The sequence below is a fragment of the Semicossyphus pulcher genome, unplaced genomic scaffold (assembly GCF_022749685.1).
Source record: "Semicossyphus pulcher isolate SPU_LCO1_2020_fin unplaced genomic scaffold, fSemPul1.0.p SCAF_16, whole genome shotgun sequence".
Lineage (NCBI taxonomy): Eukaryota > Metazoa > Chordata > Actinopteri > Labriformes > Labridae > Semicossyphus > Semicossyphus pulcher.
The window spans coordinates 19,347,804-19,364,515 of NW_027211670.1; the positions used below are offsets into that span (position 1 = coordinate 19,347,804).

Below are 16,712 nucleotides of genomic sequence, written 5' to 3' on the forward strand. Positions count from 1 at the left end.
CTTTTCTTTGACTAAGGCTCATCTGGAACTCCAAGGATTTATGCCAACGCACCAAACCCCAAAATCAGTCCAGACACATGGAGAACAACAAAATCCTCCACCAACAAAGTCAAGAACCATCTTGAAGATACCCTGAATAAACACAGTCCCAAATAAAGATCCATGGAAAGACACATCCAAAGGAAAGAGACATTCAAATAAGGGAAAAGGACGTTGGGTTGGATTGGACACATCCCAAGGAAGCCCAAAGATACCAGACAAACTAACATGGAGGCCACAAGGGACAAGAAAACTGGGGGAATTCTAGAAACATCTGGAGGAGGGCAATATACAAACAGACAAAGGAGCTAAAATACACTCGGTTGGAACTGGACTTGAGGTGTTGGAGTGGACCGTGGACAATCACCTCCAATCCATCTCATCAGTGTCCAAGTCCATCTCCTCAGCTCACCCTGCATCCTCTCTTCACCACCACCACCAGTGTCTAGACTCCATCGGGGGGTTTCCTATTCTGCTCTTGGCCTCAATACTTTGAGTACATGAAGACATGTGTGGGTCTAATTGCCAAAGACATTGCTATCTTTCAAAACTTGTAAACAAATAATTGTTCACTCATCATGACGTCTCTCCTGATTGAAACATTGAAGAGAGAGGGTTCATCAGTCGAGAAGTTTTCATTCCTCTTTTTCATGCCTCCTCCATTTCCCTGCCTGTGACCTGAAAAATTAGCTCAATGCCCAATCTTGTGTCTCAATTCCTAATAGGCATCTTCAGAGGAGAGAGGAGGGTCGAGAAGGTAGAGAAACTATGATGGAGGATGCACAGCTGTACCCTTTTTCTGAAGTCTTTTTGGCAGCCTTGTCGTATAGAAGGCACAGCTTGTATATCCAAACCATATGCACAGGCTCAGCTATAACAACACAAGGAAAGGTGATGAGATGACAGCATGGACGTATAAGGAGAACTGGATACAGCTTTACACACAGGGGCCCAATCATACCTGTAAACAGTGGCGTACTCAGGCTGTTTGAGTGGCAGGGGCACTGTATGCCATGGGGCACCAGCGTGCAGAAAGTTGTGATGCGAAACAACAACGTGGGCATTTTTAACTATAGACGCACACCATGAGGGCACATTGTCTCACACGTAGGAGTGTGCGGAGGCCAAGTAATTTTCCATCATGTATCATTTATTCACTGGAAGGACACCCAGAGGGCACTTTATCATTTATGGCTGGCCGCCGGGGTCAGCCGTACACATGGATCTGTGTGTGACTGACTGAGTAACTGACTGACTGACTGAGTGATGGTACTTTCAGAGCCCTATAGAGAGAGCGTTGTGACATCGCAATGGCGGATCATGGAGCATATTGAACCTACATTGACGCGACTCTCTGTTAAAACAGCTCTGGATACTTTGTTCGGGGAGTAGGCGGGGCTGCTCCTCCGCCGTCCTCACCTACGTCCGTAGCGCACACCTGGTTTCAAACACGTTGTCATCAGCCTCATAAGGACAGTGCCTCCACTTCACTCATTGGGTTTAAAGGTTTTTCACGCCGTGAACGGATATCCAACTGTTCGTGGATAATACTCCAGACCAAAGTAATTTTGCTCCCTACAGCTGCAGACTTCGTTACTGCTTTCAAACACGTTGTTGTCGGCCTCATAAGGACAGTCCTTGTAACACATTGCCCACAAAAGCGCACATTAACTTGATGCGGTCAGCCACATACCAGGTTTTGACCTAGTCTTGTTTGTCTACAACATCCATGAGGGCACTTTTAGGGCTTTTTTTTCAGGCATGGGGGCACCGGGGGTGCGATTGCTCCCTCTACTCCTCCCCTGACTACCCCACTGCTTGAAAGTTTCTACAGTGGCACTCAAGGCCAATAAAGTACCCTGATTTTCTGGGTAGCTACTGCATCATGGGGGCAATAGCGCAAGTGCACCAGCGTTTCCTTTAACTCGCTTCCCGACCTCCAGTGCCTCCGATGCAGAAAAATAACTCAACTCAAAGTTGGATCAAATATACGTATTTATAAATGATGATTAACAAACGTTATTTGTTATTGTGTTAAAAGGCTCGAAGGCACAGATATGTCATTTCGTTAAGGGCTCCTTGTCTCTCTTCCTTGCCTCCTCTGCTCGCATCTCAGGTTAGAGGGACTAAGACACGAGGTAAGGAAAGGAAAGATTTACAAACTAAGAAATGAGAAGATTTCCATAACAGCAGTGATCTGTTTTTGAATGATTGTATCTAAAAGTGCTCAAACCTATAGGTGGTGCTGTTGGACTACCTCCTCATATGAGTGTAAAAGTAAGAGTGTGAAGTCATAGAGGCTATAAACGTAGAAAAGAAATCTACCCTCACTCTCAATCTAATATAAAGTAATCACCATTATGGTTGGGTAGTCATTTATTGAAAGAGTCACAAGCAGAAGTTTAAGACAAAGTTTAAACTTCACTGCAAAGTGTACCTCTGTTCTGGCACACTCACTCACTCACACACACACACACACACCGGCGCCGTTCTGCACCTGAAGCTGACTACTGATGAATACTGTTCCTTTTTAAACTCCCATTAATCTTGTTCCAACTCTATTTCAACTCCCTCCTCCCTCTCGCGCTCATTCTCATTCCACCTTTTCACACCCTCAGGCGACCATATTGATTCCCTTTCATTTTAGGGGCATTAATTTTCCTCCTTTCAAGCCGCCCACGTCCCCTGTGCCCCCTCGCAGCCAGCTACTACAATGAAACTTACATTTTCTGCATTGCGGTGTCGAATTGACAGGTAAATGAGAGATGTTTTTTCGAACACAATGCAACTTGAGTAATTACGTGCAAAAGAAAAGGACAGAAAAAGTCAGCCATCTTTGCTGAGCGAGATTTAATGTATTTGGTGGGATTGGTGGACAGTTTGAGCACAGAGCCGGGGGCAGAAGTGTCCATCCGCCCAGTGTTTGAACTCTTACGTAAGGTTGTTGCCAGGGAAAACTGCGGAAAATAGCCTCAAGGAAAAGGAGAAAAGAGGGAAAAACACATTCTCAGTAACCATACAGGGAGAGAGAGAATTTCAAAGCCTTTTAAGTAGCCTACATTCACTTACAACACCAATCAGCGCACCTTTTTCACGCCTCAATCTCTGCCTGCATCACTCTGATGAAATTCAATCTGACCTCATGCTGATACCTCTATTATCCTTATTCGCGGTACTTTTTTTCTATTTCCCACCTCAGCTGTGACACATCACCTGTGGAGAGCAAGGGAAGAGGCGAGAAGGGCCCTGTGAGAGCAGAAAATCTCACCCCATTTCACCTCCGACCTCCCCGTAGTGTGAATGAATTTATATTTTTGGGAGAGATGATTCATAGATGTCATCGCACCGGGCATGTCACATCAAGCATCTCCTCTTGTCTCTTTGAGGAGTTCTTTTATGTGTAATTGATGTACTTTGTGGAAAGAAATGTCGATGGAGCTGCTTTTGTTGGTGCGCTCAATTGGGTTTGTGGTTCTTCCATCAAGAGACAAGCAGAAGGCCATTCCCTCGCACACAAAAGCTACTGCTTCACAAATTGCTCTCCTCATTCAATCTCAGAGAACTTTATTTATTCATTATTTGTTCTCAGGCTCTGCTATTGCGGCAGGGCATTGTGAGGAGAAGTAATTTGTCACGCCACACCCTCCTTTTCTCCCCCTGCAAGCTGGTTGTTGTTTGCAGAGTTGTTGTGTTTCTGCATTGTTTCACTCAGGAGTGAAATACCAAAAGTTGCGTATTGTGAATTAAGATGCATCCTCTGCTCTCTGCGGAGGATCACCCCAAATTAAACCTGCCTAAATCGATATATTTCAAAGGTAGCATTGAATCAAATGGCCGTGCAACGCATAAAGATTAATACCGCAGAGAACAGAACATTTACCCGAACAGCTCACCCTGCTCTGCAGCTCAAGCCAGCTTTTAGCCTCTTTTAAATCTTCCTGATACTACAGCCTGCACACCAAATCTAATGTTCAGTCTCACTGCTCGCTGCAGCAGGCAACCTTTAAAGCCAGAAAGTTCTGATTAATACACTGTGCACTTTACACTTCAGCACCATGAGGCAGACTGACAAAGCTAGCCGGTGAACATGTGACAAGCTAACAAGCCAGATATTTTTCTTAGGAGCTCTTGAAGACTAAACCAAAGTGAATATCAGAGGGGAAAATATTATGAATGCTAAAACATTTCCAGAACTCACATCACCGACTGTAACTTTGCCATGATAGCGAGCTTAAGTAAGCTACAGTTTAGCTAGCAGCCTAGCTAGCCCCTCCAAACAAAGAAGCTGATATTAAATCGGAAACTATGTTACTCAGTGTTTGTACCAGTTTTATTTACCTGGTCTGGTTGTTATGGAGAGAAGGAGACTTGTTCAGAAATTCTGCTTCTAGTAAAAATGTGGTGAAAGATGAACAATTAAGGAATCCTTACTTAAAAACAAGCTAAGCACCATCAAACAAGCTAGCAGCAGCTTTGCTAGCAGAACCTCCTGACCTCCCGTGTGTGACGAAAATGAGTGTCAGAGAAACACTGATTTTTAAAGTAAAACTGCTCTATACAGTGTTTTTACTGGCTTCAATCACCGGGTTCATCTACTTTGGATGGTATGAGACCTCCATAAATAATACGGCTGATGGTAAAACCATAGGATCACTTTAAGAAGTGTTTTAACCAGATTTATTTACCGTACCTGGCGTTTAGGAAACTTGAGACCTTTGCAGAAACTCAGACCCAGGGTAAAAATGATGACCACTGGAGGAACCCTAACATAGAAACAAGCTGAGCACCGTCCAACAATTGAACACAAATGTTGGTCCATGCACTTTAGCCGGAACAGTATGTGCACGTTAGCCAGAACAATTTGTAGCAATAATAATAGTCAGCGCGTCTAAAGAAACTGAAGGGAGTTCAAACAAGAACAAATAAACAGTACAAAGAAAGAAATGAGCTGTGTAACAGTTGGTATTGATTTGTGCTAGTACGTTAGCCAGAACAATTTGTAAGCCAGAGATGTGAGGGTGGCTGTCTGGCAGTCACTAGTTAAGTAAGTGTTTTAGTGTTTTTTGCCCCCCTGGTAGCCTCAAATTTATTAATGCAGCGTTTTAAAACAAGGAAGAAACAGCTTATTGCTAATTCAAATGAAATTGTGTCTGTTGAGCGGTCCTCCACTTTGGCCCAGACCAAGGGTGTTAAATTCAGGAGATCCTGTCTTATGGAGTCTTTCATCACAGTTGAAAGAAAGCTTTTTCGTGTACTCATCTTGTACTTCTGAGGAAACGATGTGAACTGTAAGGAGCAATTCAGTTTTCAATTTTCCTCCAATAGCTCCACTACCCTCATAACAGCCCTCTTAACACTCCTCACCCATACCTCCTCACACCTCGCTTGCTTCCTGTGTTTTATCCCTCATTTTGCCACAGTTTCCTGTGCTCACGCTCCCCCCGGTACACGCTTCATTAACAGTTGAAGGGGCTGTGTTATTGAGAGGTAAACATGTTATTGCAGATCTCTCATGTCTCTCCTGAAGGGTCTAAGAGTGAAAACAAAGGGATTGATTGTTACAGAGGGATGCTCAAGTGGGCTGTCGTGACGCAAGAGAGACAGGGGGGGATAAAGGGGATGCTGACGTATTCATTGATGAAAAGCAGGAACATGCTTTGTTATTAGTCCAAGATATTGTTAGTTAATGTGTATCATGCTTCAGACGGAGGATAGTGACTGATTAAATGAGAAAAGTAGCTGTGAAGAGAAAGTAAAGACAGGGGGTTCTTGGAGGAAATAAATGAAGAGTATGAGGAAGAGCGTTTTGAATACATTTTCCACATTACACTGAAAGAAATCACATACATGTATAGAGAAAAGATATGTTACAAACGTTGTTCCCAGTTTGGGGATCGGGAAACCATTGGAGTCACAAAATAATTCCTAAGGTTTAAGAGGTTTTTTTGGCCACAAAATTAGCCCTATCTTTCTACGGTTGTCAGTCCATTAGCCTGTCTGTTGGTTTACCATTTTCGGCCAGACTGAAATATTTCCCCAGAGGATGTGTCCCACTGACTTTGGCAATTGCCTGACTTTTCTTCTTGTGTCATTGAAGAGTAAACCTCCACTGTAAATCTACTTAAACTGTAATTTCTGTCTCCAAAGTACATATACCACTTCCTCTTCCTTTACAGGGATACACTGAGCCTGACAAAGGGCCTGTTTGGATCAAAATGTACTTTTTCCAGTTACAAAATTCAATTTAAAAGCATTCCAGAGATTGAAAGTCACAAATGAGGTAACACAATGGTGATTGAGTTTATGTCCCACTAATGAAAGCCTTTGCATTTGCAGTGTTACAGACTGGCTGTCTGGTGTGACGTTAGTGGTGTGTTTTCCATCACCCAGCAGTGGTTGATCTGCAAGAGAGGGTAGGCGGAGCTAAGCGGCCGCTTGTCCGGTCCCTGCAAGTAAACAGTAATCTACTATGGCTGAACAAACAAAGAAAAGATGGATGACTACAGATACAACTTAAAATTAAGTGAAAATCCAAAGAAAAAGAAACAAACTTGACGCTCAGATGAAGGCAAACAGCCTAAAAAGGAAAGCGTTTCAACGGGAGCCAACTGTGAACGTCACACATGCAACACTGTGTGGATATCTGGGATGTGTGCTCCCGCAATTACCATTTATCGTCATACAGAGATCTCGAGATTACAACTTTAAAGGATCGTAAACCAAACACTGTTATGCGAGTAGACTGGGTGATTAATTGTAAAAGTCATCCTCCCGTGTCCCTGAGCAATGTTTCCATAGCGACAATCATGTACATCTACTCACTACACGTTCAAGGAGATCATGGCTCGATTGGAGGTTTGTGAATGGTGTAGAAAATTGAATAAATAGATCAAGGTCGAACTCTTTTAGACTATATGTAGCTCATTCTTCTGCTGTTATTCTGCTGTGAGGTGAAGGGTGATAAGTGGGTTGTGATAGAATAGTATTCATTTCTACAGATAAGTCATTAAATGAGTGCTATTCTAGATAGCTTGAACCCAGAGTCTATACCCTGTGGCAGAATCAGCAATTACCGTATGTTTTATTGGCCATGATTTCTCACAGCTGGAACACGCCTGCATGTAAGCTCTATATCTGAACACTAATTTATCCTGTATAATGTATTTGAGGCCAGACACTCCTTCAGGTATGTGGTGTGTCTTTATTTATTAACACTACTTTATTATTTCCTCCATTCATCAATTTTTAATCAGAAGGTTTTCCTCAGGGTGTGAAGTATCGATGCAATGACAAAGGGAGGTCCAGAGTCCAGAGTCGACTCATTTTGATAGATTTATGTGTCATATTTTAATAAATCACTCTTGTATTGCTGTTCATGAATTTAAAAACACATTTTACTTTTAAAATGTATTACCCTTGAAGGAATTTATGAGGTCCTTAGAGGACTTTAGAGAGAAAGAAATGGCAAGGGTATAGTGTGCATGCAACTTAAGCCAGTCTATGTTCCTCATGTATGCTTCAGTAAGGGGCAATTCTCCAGATTTGTTGTGTTGCCTTTGCACTCTAGCAAAAATAGAGTTTTAAAAATACAATGCCTAGACCATCAGCTTTATGACTTGTGGGTGTTTACAACATCAAATGAACAATGAAGGAACTGTAGCCTTGTTTAGCTCCGCCAACAGCATGGCTCTAGGGTTGGCCATGTTTTTCCCATCAATACTTTATTTTAACTGTTGGATGGATTGACACCAAACTTAGTGCTGAAATTCATGGTTCCGAGATGAGGAATCCTCATGACTTTGATGATCCTCTGACCTGTTATCTAGCTCCAACAGCAGGCTAAAATCTGTTAAGATGATGGTGATCCAGACACATTACTGTAGTACCATCATCAGGTCAAAGCTCCAGCTTGTCCAATACTTTAGTTTTAGGGCTGCTAACGATTTGAAACATAAGTCGAAAACACCAAGAGACGGCTCGCATTTTGTCAGTCAAATATCAAAAATTGCCAGAAGCAGGGGCGCTGGTTTAGCTCAGTTGGTAGAGCACATGCTCCATATACAGAGGCTACAGTCCTTGTCGCACTGATCGCAGATTCGACTCCTGGTCTGCCGATCATTTGGTGCATGTCTTCCCCCACTCTCTCCTCCCAGCATTTCCTGTCTATCTTCAGCAGTCCTTTCAATTAAAGGCAAAAGGCTTTATTGGCCAAGTATGTGGGCACATACAAGGAATTTGACTCCGGGTTTTCTTTGCTCTCAATGTACCGATACTAAACAGACATACGAAACTTAAAAACAAGAACAGGTTAGACAAGGGCAAGGCATCATCTTGTAACACAGACACTTATGGTGCGTTCCATTTACCTCGGAAGTCGGAATTTGGAACTGGGAATGATGTTACACCCGAGTTGACGGTGTTCAATTACAACAAGTCGGAAAACCAAGATATGGACCCCTACAGTAAAACAGTTGTTGTGCTTGCTCTTTTGGAATACAGACAACTACGGAAGAAATATGAGGTCACAACATGTCCACAGATAGAAATTAGACAGTACTGTGTGTATGACTTATTCAATGAGACACAAGACTTAAGTGATAATAAACAGTTAATACTACAGCTTTTATTTACAGTTGATTGCACGGAGCAGCCATCTTTGATCATGAGGTCGGGGTTGGCGAGATTCCTCCGACTTTCCGAGTTAGAAAACCGACCACAGGAGGTGTTCCAGTTGAAATTTCCGACTGAGACTCGGAATTTCCGACCTCCGAGTACAAATGGAATACACCATTAGAAACTAAAAAAAAACTAGATCTAAAATTACTATATACAAATATATTTGTCTCATACACTCCAAAACAGATGTACCTGGTGATTAAAACCAGGAAAAAACTAAATAAAGCAGTTTTCTGTTAAAAATCTGTGGTTTTTGATGCGAGATCAGGAGGGTCTGCTAGCGAAGCTGCTGCTAGCTTGTTTGACGGTGTCTAGCTTGATTTTAAGCTAAGAGTCCCAAACTGTTCATCTTTCACCACATTTTTATTCGAAGCAGAATTTCTGAAGACGTCGCCTTCTCTTCATAACAAGCAGACCAGGCAAATAAAACTGGTAAAAACACACAGTAAAGCAGTTTCAGATTAAAAACAAGCTACTGAGTATAGAAGGGCTAGCTAGGCTGCTAGCTGAGCTGTTGCTAGCTTTAGCTCACTATCTGACAAAAGTCTTTCCCTCCTGTTAAATGTTACAGTATAAAAAGTCAATTTGGTGACTTGAAATACTAAGAAAGTAGCAGTTTGTAAATGTTTTAATGTATGTGATAAAACATTAGACTTATATTGGCTGATATAGGAATTTGGTGTGCAGCTAAACTGAAAACAAGGAACGAAAAGCCGAAGCTTCATGTTACACAGACAAATCTGATTCAACTGGCAAAATTCTGTACAGTCCTACTATGATTAATGGCCACATACCCAAACTAATGACATTCCCATTAGCCTCAGCTGTACTTTTTGTTGAGTGCTGATTAGCAAATGTTCGTATGAGAAGCTATCAGGGTGGAAATGCTACATGACCTGCTTAACATCAATATATGAGCATTGTCACTGTGGAAATACGAGACAGTAATTAAATTATGAGGTTAAAGTGCCCTCCTTTGAGCTCCAATTTGTTGGTTACATCTATGCTCGGTAAATCACTGATGAGAAGATGACTAGCTTGTCCTTATGACTGTTCTGCCCCTGTGTACCATGCAACATGTAAGTGCTTTGTGCTGATTACAAGTGCAAGAGCTCTCCGTGAGGACTGCTCCAATCAGTTAAATCAGCAGAAGACGACTGAATGTTCAGCCGCCGAAAATCATGAGTCCCTTCCTGCCCCATTGTGCAACCGATAAAACCAATAAGAAGTGCAAGCCCTTCTGAAAATCTGCAATGTCCTGAAAATCTTGTTGTTTCTTGTTACAGTATACATGAGCAGAATTCTGGATAATCCTCTGGCACAAGATTAAAGTGGAAAAAGTAGCATTTCACAACAATAAGATCAATATGTAAAATATATAAGGAAGTACATTTACACAAGTTTTTAAGGTGTTTTACTTTTCCAATACCTACTTCTATAATGTACGTTTTACTCCTTTACATTCATTTGATAACCTAAAGCTACTAGTCACTCTGCAGATTCAACTCAGTGATAAATACATTTTGATATATTTTAGGTTAAAATAAGGACATATTGACAATAGGGGGGAATTGATGAGCTACTGGGCACCTCAAATGATACTATCCATCCAGGTTGCGGTGGCAGCAGGCTCAGCATGTTGACCCAGACGTCCCTCTACCTGGCCACGTTTTCCAACTCCTCCTGGGGGATTCGAATGCGTTCCCAGGCCAGATATAAGATAGATAATCCCTCCAGCGAGCTCTGGGTGCTCCCAGTTGGACGTGCCTGGAAAACATCCAAAGGGAGGCACCCAGGAAGCATCCTAATCAGATGCCCAGACCACCTCAACTGGCTTCCACGGATGTCCGTGCTCCTTACTCTATCTCTGAGGTTGAGCCACATTTAGGAGGAAACCCATTTTGGCTGCTTGTATCTTTCGGTCACGACCATAGAGGGTTGGAGTGTAGATCAAGTGGTAAATCGAAAGCTTTGCCTTTAGGCTCAGCTACAAATGATACTGATTCATCAATTATCATAATACAATTATACTAAAAGGGCCATTCTGCATAATAAATACATGTACTTTTGCACTTTAGGTATATCTTTATGCTTATAATTTTGTAATCTAATTAACATTTCAATGATTGACTTGTATTTTTAGGAGGGTATTGCTACTTTTGATTGGGGTTTTGACTCAAACAGGATGTTTTTGACACATTTTGCAAGCAACAAGATAAATCAATTAACACTTTGAAATTGTATTTTTCCTCTTCTTTAATGTGTAGCACAATTGATGTCACTGAGAAACCCTGTTGCTGGACAAGTTTTATGTTGCTTCTCTTTCACCTGAAAATATCAATAAAAAATAAAGTTTAAAAAGAAGACAAAAATTGTGTTTACATCAAGGCCGCGGAGAAAATGCACACTTCGATGACCATGTGAGTGTTTGAGCAGCTTGATGTGGGACTGCCAACATGTCTGTCTGAAACCACCCCTCTCCGTCGCTTCCTCCCTCTCTATACTCGGCGAGAAGCATCTGACATCACACCAGGGCCCACACACATAAATACTGTATGAGACGGTACTTAAGCCAAGTGAGCAGCAGCTATGTTCCAGACGAGGTGTCTCCATCATGCCTGCTCGCTCTCGCACATACACGTCACAAGCCTGTTGAAAGCCATGCAAAAAAAACCCAACAGAATCTCTACATGTCTGCTTCTATTTTCATGTTTCTAAGAGCCTATAGATGCAGAGCTCCATCCTATAAACAGCTTCATACATGATGCCCGTGCATCTGCTCGTTGATCATCTCTCCCACAGTGGCTGCTATTTCAGCGGTATATAAGAAGGTATAAAGTTGAAGACAAACACGAAGAAAAACGATCATTGACATTTGTTTCCCCTTAAAATTTATTAACTTAGACATATTTTTTTACAAAGTAGACAGACATTATTATTGTTATCATTGGTGTGATGTTCCGACAGCGATTAATTCTCATCTAAGAGTCCCAAGAGGTGGCACGACGAGCGCAGATGGAGACCGGGAATGTTGAGTTGATGTGTTACAAGAAAGATCCCAGGTTGGAGTTGGTCACTTATTAGCTGGCTGGGCCGCGATGTAAAGAGCCACCAGACAGTAGAGAGCGCCTCCTACAGTTAGAGCCATGGTGGTTCGGTACAGTAGCCGGTCGGGAACGCCGCGCTTCAGATGGATGGGGACACCGTCTGACGTCTGGGGGAAGAAAAAGGGGATAGAAAGCAGGAAAGGGATGGAAAATATAATAATGAAAATTGTCAATATTTTATCAATTTTGCTATGGAAGGCAGACCTCAACATTTAAACATATTTGCATCAGAGAACCATTTTTCTGTATCTTTTTTTGCCTTTATAACACATAAACATATATTAATTTTTAAACCAGTTCTGTCTCTTCCAAAATTACTTTCGTTCCCCTCAATATTGAGATGAGACATCGTTTGACATAAACATTTTCAGAATACAAAGAACGTCCCTGAATATTTTGATTGGAAAAACTTTAATTATTTATTTAATTATCGAAAAAAACAAAGGCTCTCTGTGGTGTGTAATTGACTTTTGAAGGCTAGAGTCTCTTATTGTTTCCCTCACTGCCTTTTGTGTGGTGAATACTGAAATGGTGACAGGGGAGGGGAGGCCATCACAAATAGAGCAAAATAAACACCAGTCATCGCCTAAAACTCATAAATCGTGCTTTTACTGACAAAGTTTGCCCCATCAAAAATGCTCATTAAAGCTCATTCTGAAGACTCCTTCAACCACTGTGAAAACTCTCCTTGTTGACGCTAATACTGTCTATGTCCTCTGTTACCTGGAATAGCCTCTGTAGGTCAGGAACCTTGTTTGCTCCCAAGTACTCCACGGCGGACCCGGCCTCTGACACCACCTTGGTGGGTGTGGCAAAGATCATGGTTGGGGCCTCTGCTGGCACGCCTGGCCTCAGCCCCTGCTCGACAACAACCAAATGGTCACATTTTTGCAAAATTTCATTCAACATGTACAGTTTATCTAAAAAAAACTTTTCTATATATTTTTTCATATTTTCACTTTCAACAGCTTTTAAAAAATTTTTTTTTACAGTGAATGTAACCAGCAGATGCAGGTGGATCAGCCAACCCAAGCATCAGGTCAAGGCTGTTGGGTGATCCAGGAAGGACTTCCAAGATGGTAAAAACAAGTTTAAAAGACTTTCTTTCTCCAGCAGTGCCTTCTTTAACAAATCTTTAGGGGTTAAAGTGTGCCATCTAGAGATAGACCGATATGGTTTTTTCAGGGCCGATACCAATACCGTTTATCAGTAGTCAAGGAGGCCGATAACCGATATTTGAAGCCGACATTCATTTGCAGTAAAAGTGAAAATACTGGCGTCAAAATTTTGAATAATACAAACTCCAACACTTAACTTTGTTTAAATGCCTTTGAGCATATGCATCAGAGCCAAAGCACTGGAGCATAATGTGAACAGGGTTTCTTAACTGGAAGAAACTGAGTGAACCAGGTCTGACCAAAGTAGATTGAAGTTTTGTCAGACTTGTGTCAAAATTTTCAGGGATTGGACAACTCATCAGTCTGTTCTGTTGCAGTTTTGATCACAAACCACTAACTGAATAGTATTGGGGCAATTTAGTGAGTGCCAGGCAAATATCTGTTTATGCCTGGGCTGAATTGAGGAGATGCTGAGCCTTGATTTTGAATGATGACAGCTCCCATAATGCTTTGTGGATGCCAGCACCATCCAATAACAACCCTGCCTACATTTAAGAGTACTGACTGCAGTGAAAACACAAAACAGATTCAAGGTTTAGGTACATGCATGTATGGATTATAAGGAGGGGGTATTATGCTGTTTCACATGTTAAGACATTTATGTAATGTTACAATGTTGGATGTCCAGACTAAACGTGGGTGAAGTTTCAAATCTGTCGGTAAAAGTATGTTGGAGGAATCTCATGTACTCTCACTCATGTAACACTTTAAAAACCTCTGCCCCAGAGCTAAGTCAAAATAGGTAAAACACCTTCTTTATCTAAGATAAAATGTGTTTTTTTACAGAAATAATCGACATAAAAGACTTATTTACATTAAGTGAAAAGAATTCTGTGTACTTTTTGTAGGCACATTACAGAGTTCAAGGCTGCAGCATAAATACACCCATTACAAAAGTACTTTAATCAATCCATCTCACTAGTTATGCATCCCCTTGTGAGACTGTTGAAGTGCCTGTTCAGGTTATTAAAAAGCACCTTAAGTACCAGTTCAACACTCCAGGCTCCTCTTTGTCTTCAGTTGTTACATGTTATATCAGAAACATTATGTTTGACACACTAAGACATTTTCAGACATGCTTTAAAAAAAGAAGCTAAAAGCAGGCTGGTCGTTCTTGTTGCTGTTCTTGGTGCTGTAAGCTTTTGGCATGTGATTATTTCCCGCCCACAAATCTAAAAAATCAGAGTGCATTGGACCTGCACTGCAGCTATTAAACTAAGGGAAATTAATATGTTAGTTTATGCCGTTGCTCTACACGCGTTTCAAACTGTAAGTAAATAAACATAAATCTATATTGTGGTGTGTTAAAGAAGTTTCCCTTTCTGATATCCTCTCGCTCGGGTGAAGCTTCTCACCCACCTTGGGTTTGAAAATTACTGGGAGAGCCGTTACCTTTTTAGAGCGTGTGGAGGACGATAGAGTGGGAGCAGGGACATTGAATCTGACATATGAAATTGCAGAGGCACTAACAGCAGATTATTTTTACCTCCATTTAAGAGAAGGCTTCATTAAAAGTGTTACATCAGAAATACAGGGAGGATTACCTTGTATTTTTTCCCCTTTACTTGTCTGGCAGGGATTCCCTAACCCTTACTTTAACTCTACATCGCCTGACGGTGTGTCTCGAAGCGTTAATGCTTTCGTCTTTATTTTTTAACCTTTTGACAGACGTACAGCCTCTCTACAGACCTGCCTCCATCACTCTACCAAGTGATTGCTGATGGAGGAGACCCCAGAGGGACTAATCGAGTCGGGTCACATGACCAGCTGTAAGAGGCGATAATTTATGTTCAGCTGCAGTTGCCACAGTTATTGCAGACGTTACTATAAAAATAGGCTGTGTCAACAATTACTGGTGGAAGTGAGATTTTCTAGCACCTGCTACATGAAATCTCAGCAATTAGGTTCAGCATTCTGCCTTTGATGCCAAGTCCTGAAGGCATTTTAGTAACGCATGTTCAATACCTACTGTTTGTTTCACTTATTAAATTCCTTTAAGCACGAAATAAATGTCAAGATTTTGGTCTAGGATTGTATCCAACTGCAGTTAGTGACTATTTTTGAAGTTTTTTAAGCTTGGCAGCCAACCAACCGCTAATTGATTCTTTCATTCACAACCTTTTTAAGTGAGATGCATACAACACATTTGTTAGCAAGAAGGTCTAACCTATAGCCTTTCATTAACAAAGTTATCTACGGGAGATTTATGAAGTATCATGTCAAAGTTTTGATGCAAACGACAAAAGGCAAAAACTTCAATGTTGACGTGTTAATTTGACAAATAAAGGATGTAAACAAATGGAAAATATGTCCATCTGTGATGCAAAAAATATGTATTTCTTTAAAAAAAATCCCTATCTAACTGCATTTAAGTATAAATAAGTTAGTATGGTTGAGGTTTAGGTTCATGCATTAGGGTGGGGGGTGAGGGGGTTCTTAAAGGGACAGAGCTGACTGAGTCGTTTCAGGCACAGGCTGTATGAGGGCCTGCACAGAGCAGCAGTGTAGGAAAAAATTGGAGTGTTTTTTAACTGTAAATTATGCAAAGCTACTCCACAGGTATCACAGAGTGAAATATGAAGATAAAGATCTCTATTTCACTATTATCTGTGGCTGAATGTGCAATAACTGGGTGTGCCTTGAAATAGCTTTTACAAGCAGTTAAACAGTTTTGTTAACAACATAGACTAAAGACATTTTTACAAAACTAGTAAAAGTAGTGGAGTAGTAGCTAAATCCAAATCCAGAATATGTAGTGTAGTGTGTTTAGAAACATCTCTAACCTTTGAAACAAATAAATAAATATCTGGTATATCTTCTGCCTGAGGCTGTTGGATTATCAGCTTATAAAGAATAAATGTCATACCCTTCACTCTATATGCTGCCTGCACTATATATAATCAGGTTTCCACATCCTTGCCTGTAAATTGGCATGTTGGATAAGTGACAGGCAGGCTAACCCCTTATCATAGAATAACAAGGAGGCTGCAGTGTAAAGGACAGAGGAGCAATAATAAAGGTCACATCTGGCAGATGCTATGAGAAGCCATTGAATTTCAAAATTGGCTGTAAAGCCACAGGAAGTCCTGATCAACACAAAGGAAATAACCTTTCAGAATAAAGGTTACGTAAAGGTTCTGTGATAAGGGAGGGATAAAAGGGAGTTTAATTTTCAAAGGAAAAACAGAGAAGGAAATGCCACTGCCTCTGTATATTATAACATTAAGTTTTTTCTAAGTTACTTTATATACACTTTTAAAGACTTTCTGTAACACATTTGTAGACTTAAAAAGCTGAATTTAAGTTAAATTGAAGACACCTACAAAACGACGAAGCTGCGGTTAATGACTGTTAGTTTCCAACAGACACGGAAACTACACTACATTTGCTAATAAACACACACATTTGTACAATCAACCACACAGGAGATATTTGTGTATCCTCAAGTGAACTTAAAGCCCAAGAACGGTTCGTTAGACAACACGGATATATGAAGGTCATCCCCGGCGGTTATTGACTCGGTCTTTAACCAAAACACCTCTTCCCAGTCTCACCTGAGGGCTGTAGGCGGCCGTGGGAGCAGACCCCGTCAATTTCTGGGTAAAACCGCTGAACTTGTAGTACATTTTACTGCTGAAGGACGGGGAAAGGCGTCTTCCACAACAAAATCAACCCGGTAAAAGGTCCTCCTGATGGGACCGTCGAGGGAAAG

The 16,712-nt window shown here is 41.3% G+C and overlaps 1 protein-coding gene across 1 annotated transcript; it reads right to left on the reverse strand.

The window, feature by feature from the left end:
- Window positions 1-11,595: 11,595 nt before the first annotated feature.
- cox7a2l (cytochrome c oxidase subunit 7A2 like) lies at window positions 11,596-16,693 on the reverse strand. Its single transcript, XM_069664841.1, has 3 exons — window positions 16,555-16,693; window positions 12,546-12,680; window positions 11,596-11,929 (listed from the first exon to the last, which is right to left on the reverse strand). Exons 1-3 carry the CDS (start codon window positions 16,624-16,626, stop codon window positions 11,789-11,791), a joined length of 348 nt encoding a protein of 115 aa, XP_069520942.1. The 5' UTR covers window positions 16,627-16,693; the 3' UTR covers window positions 11,596-11,788.
- Between the last annotated feature and the right edge of the window lie 19 nt (window positions 16,694-16,712).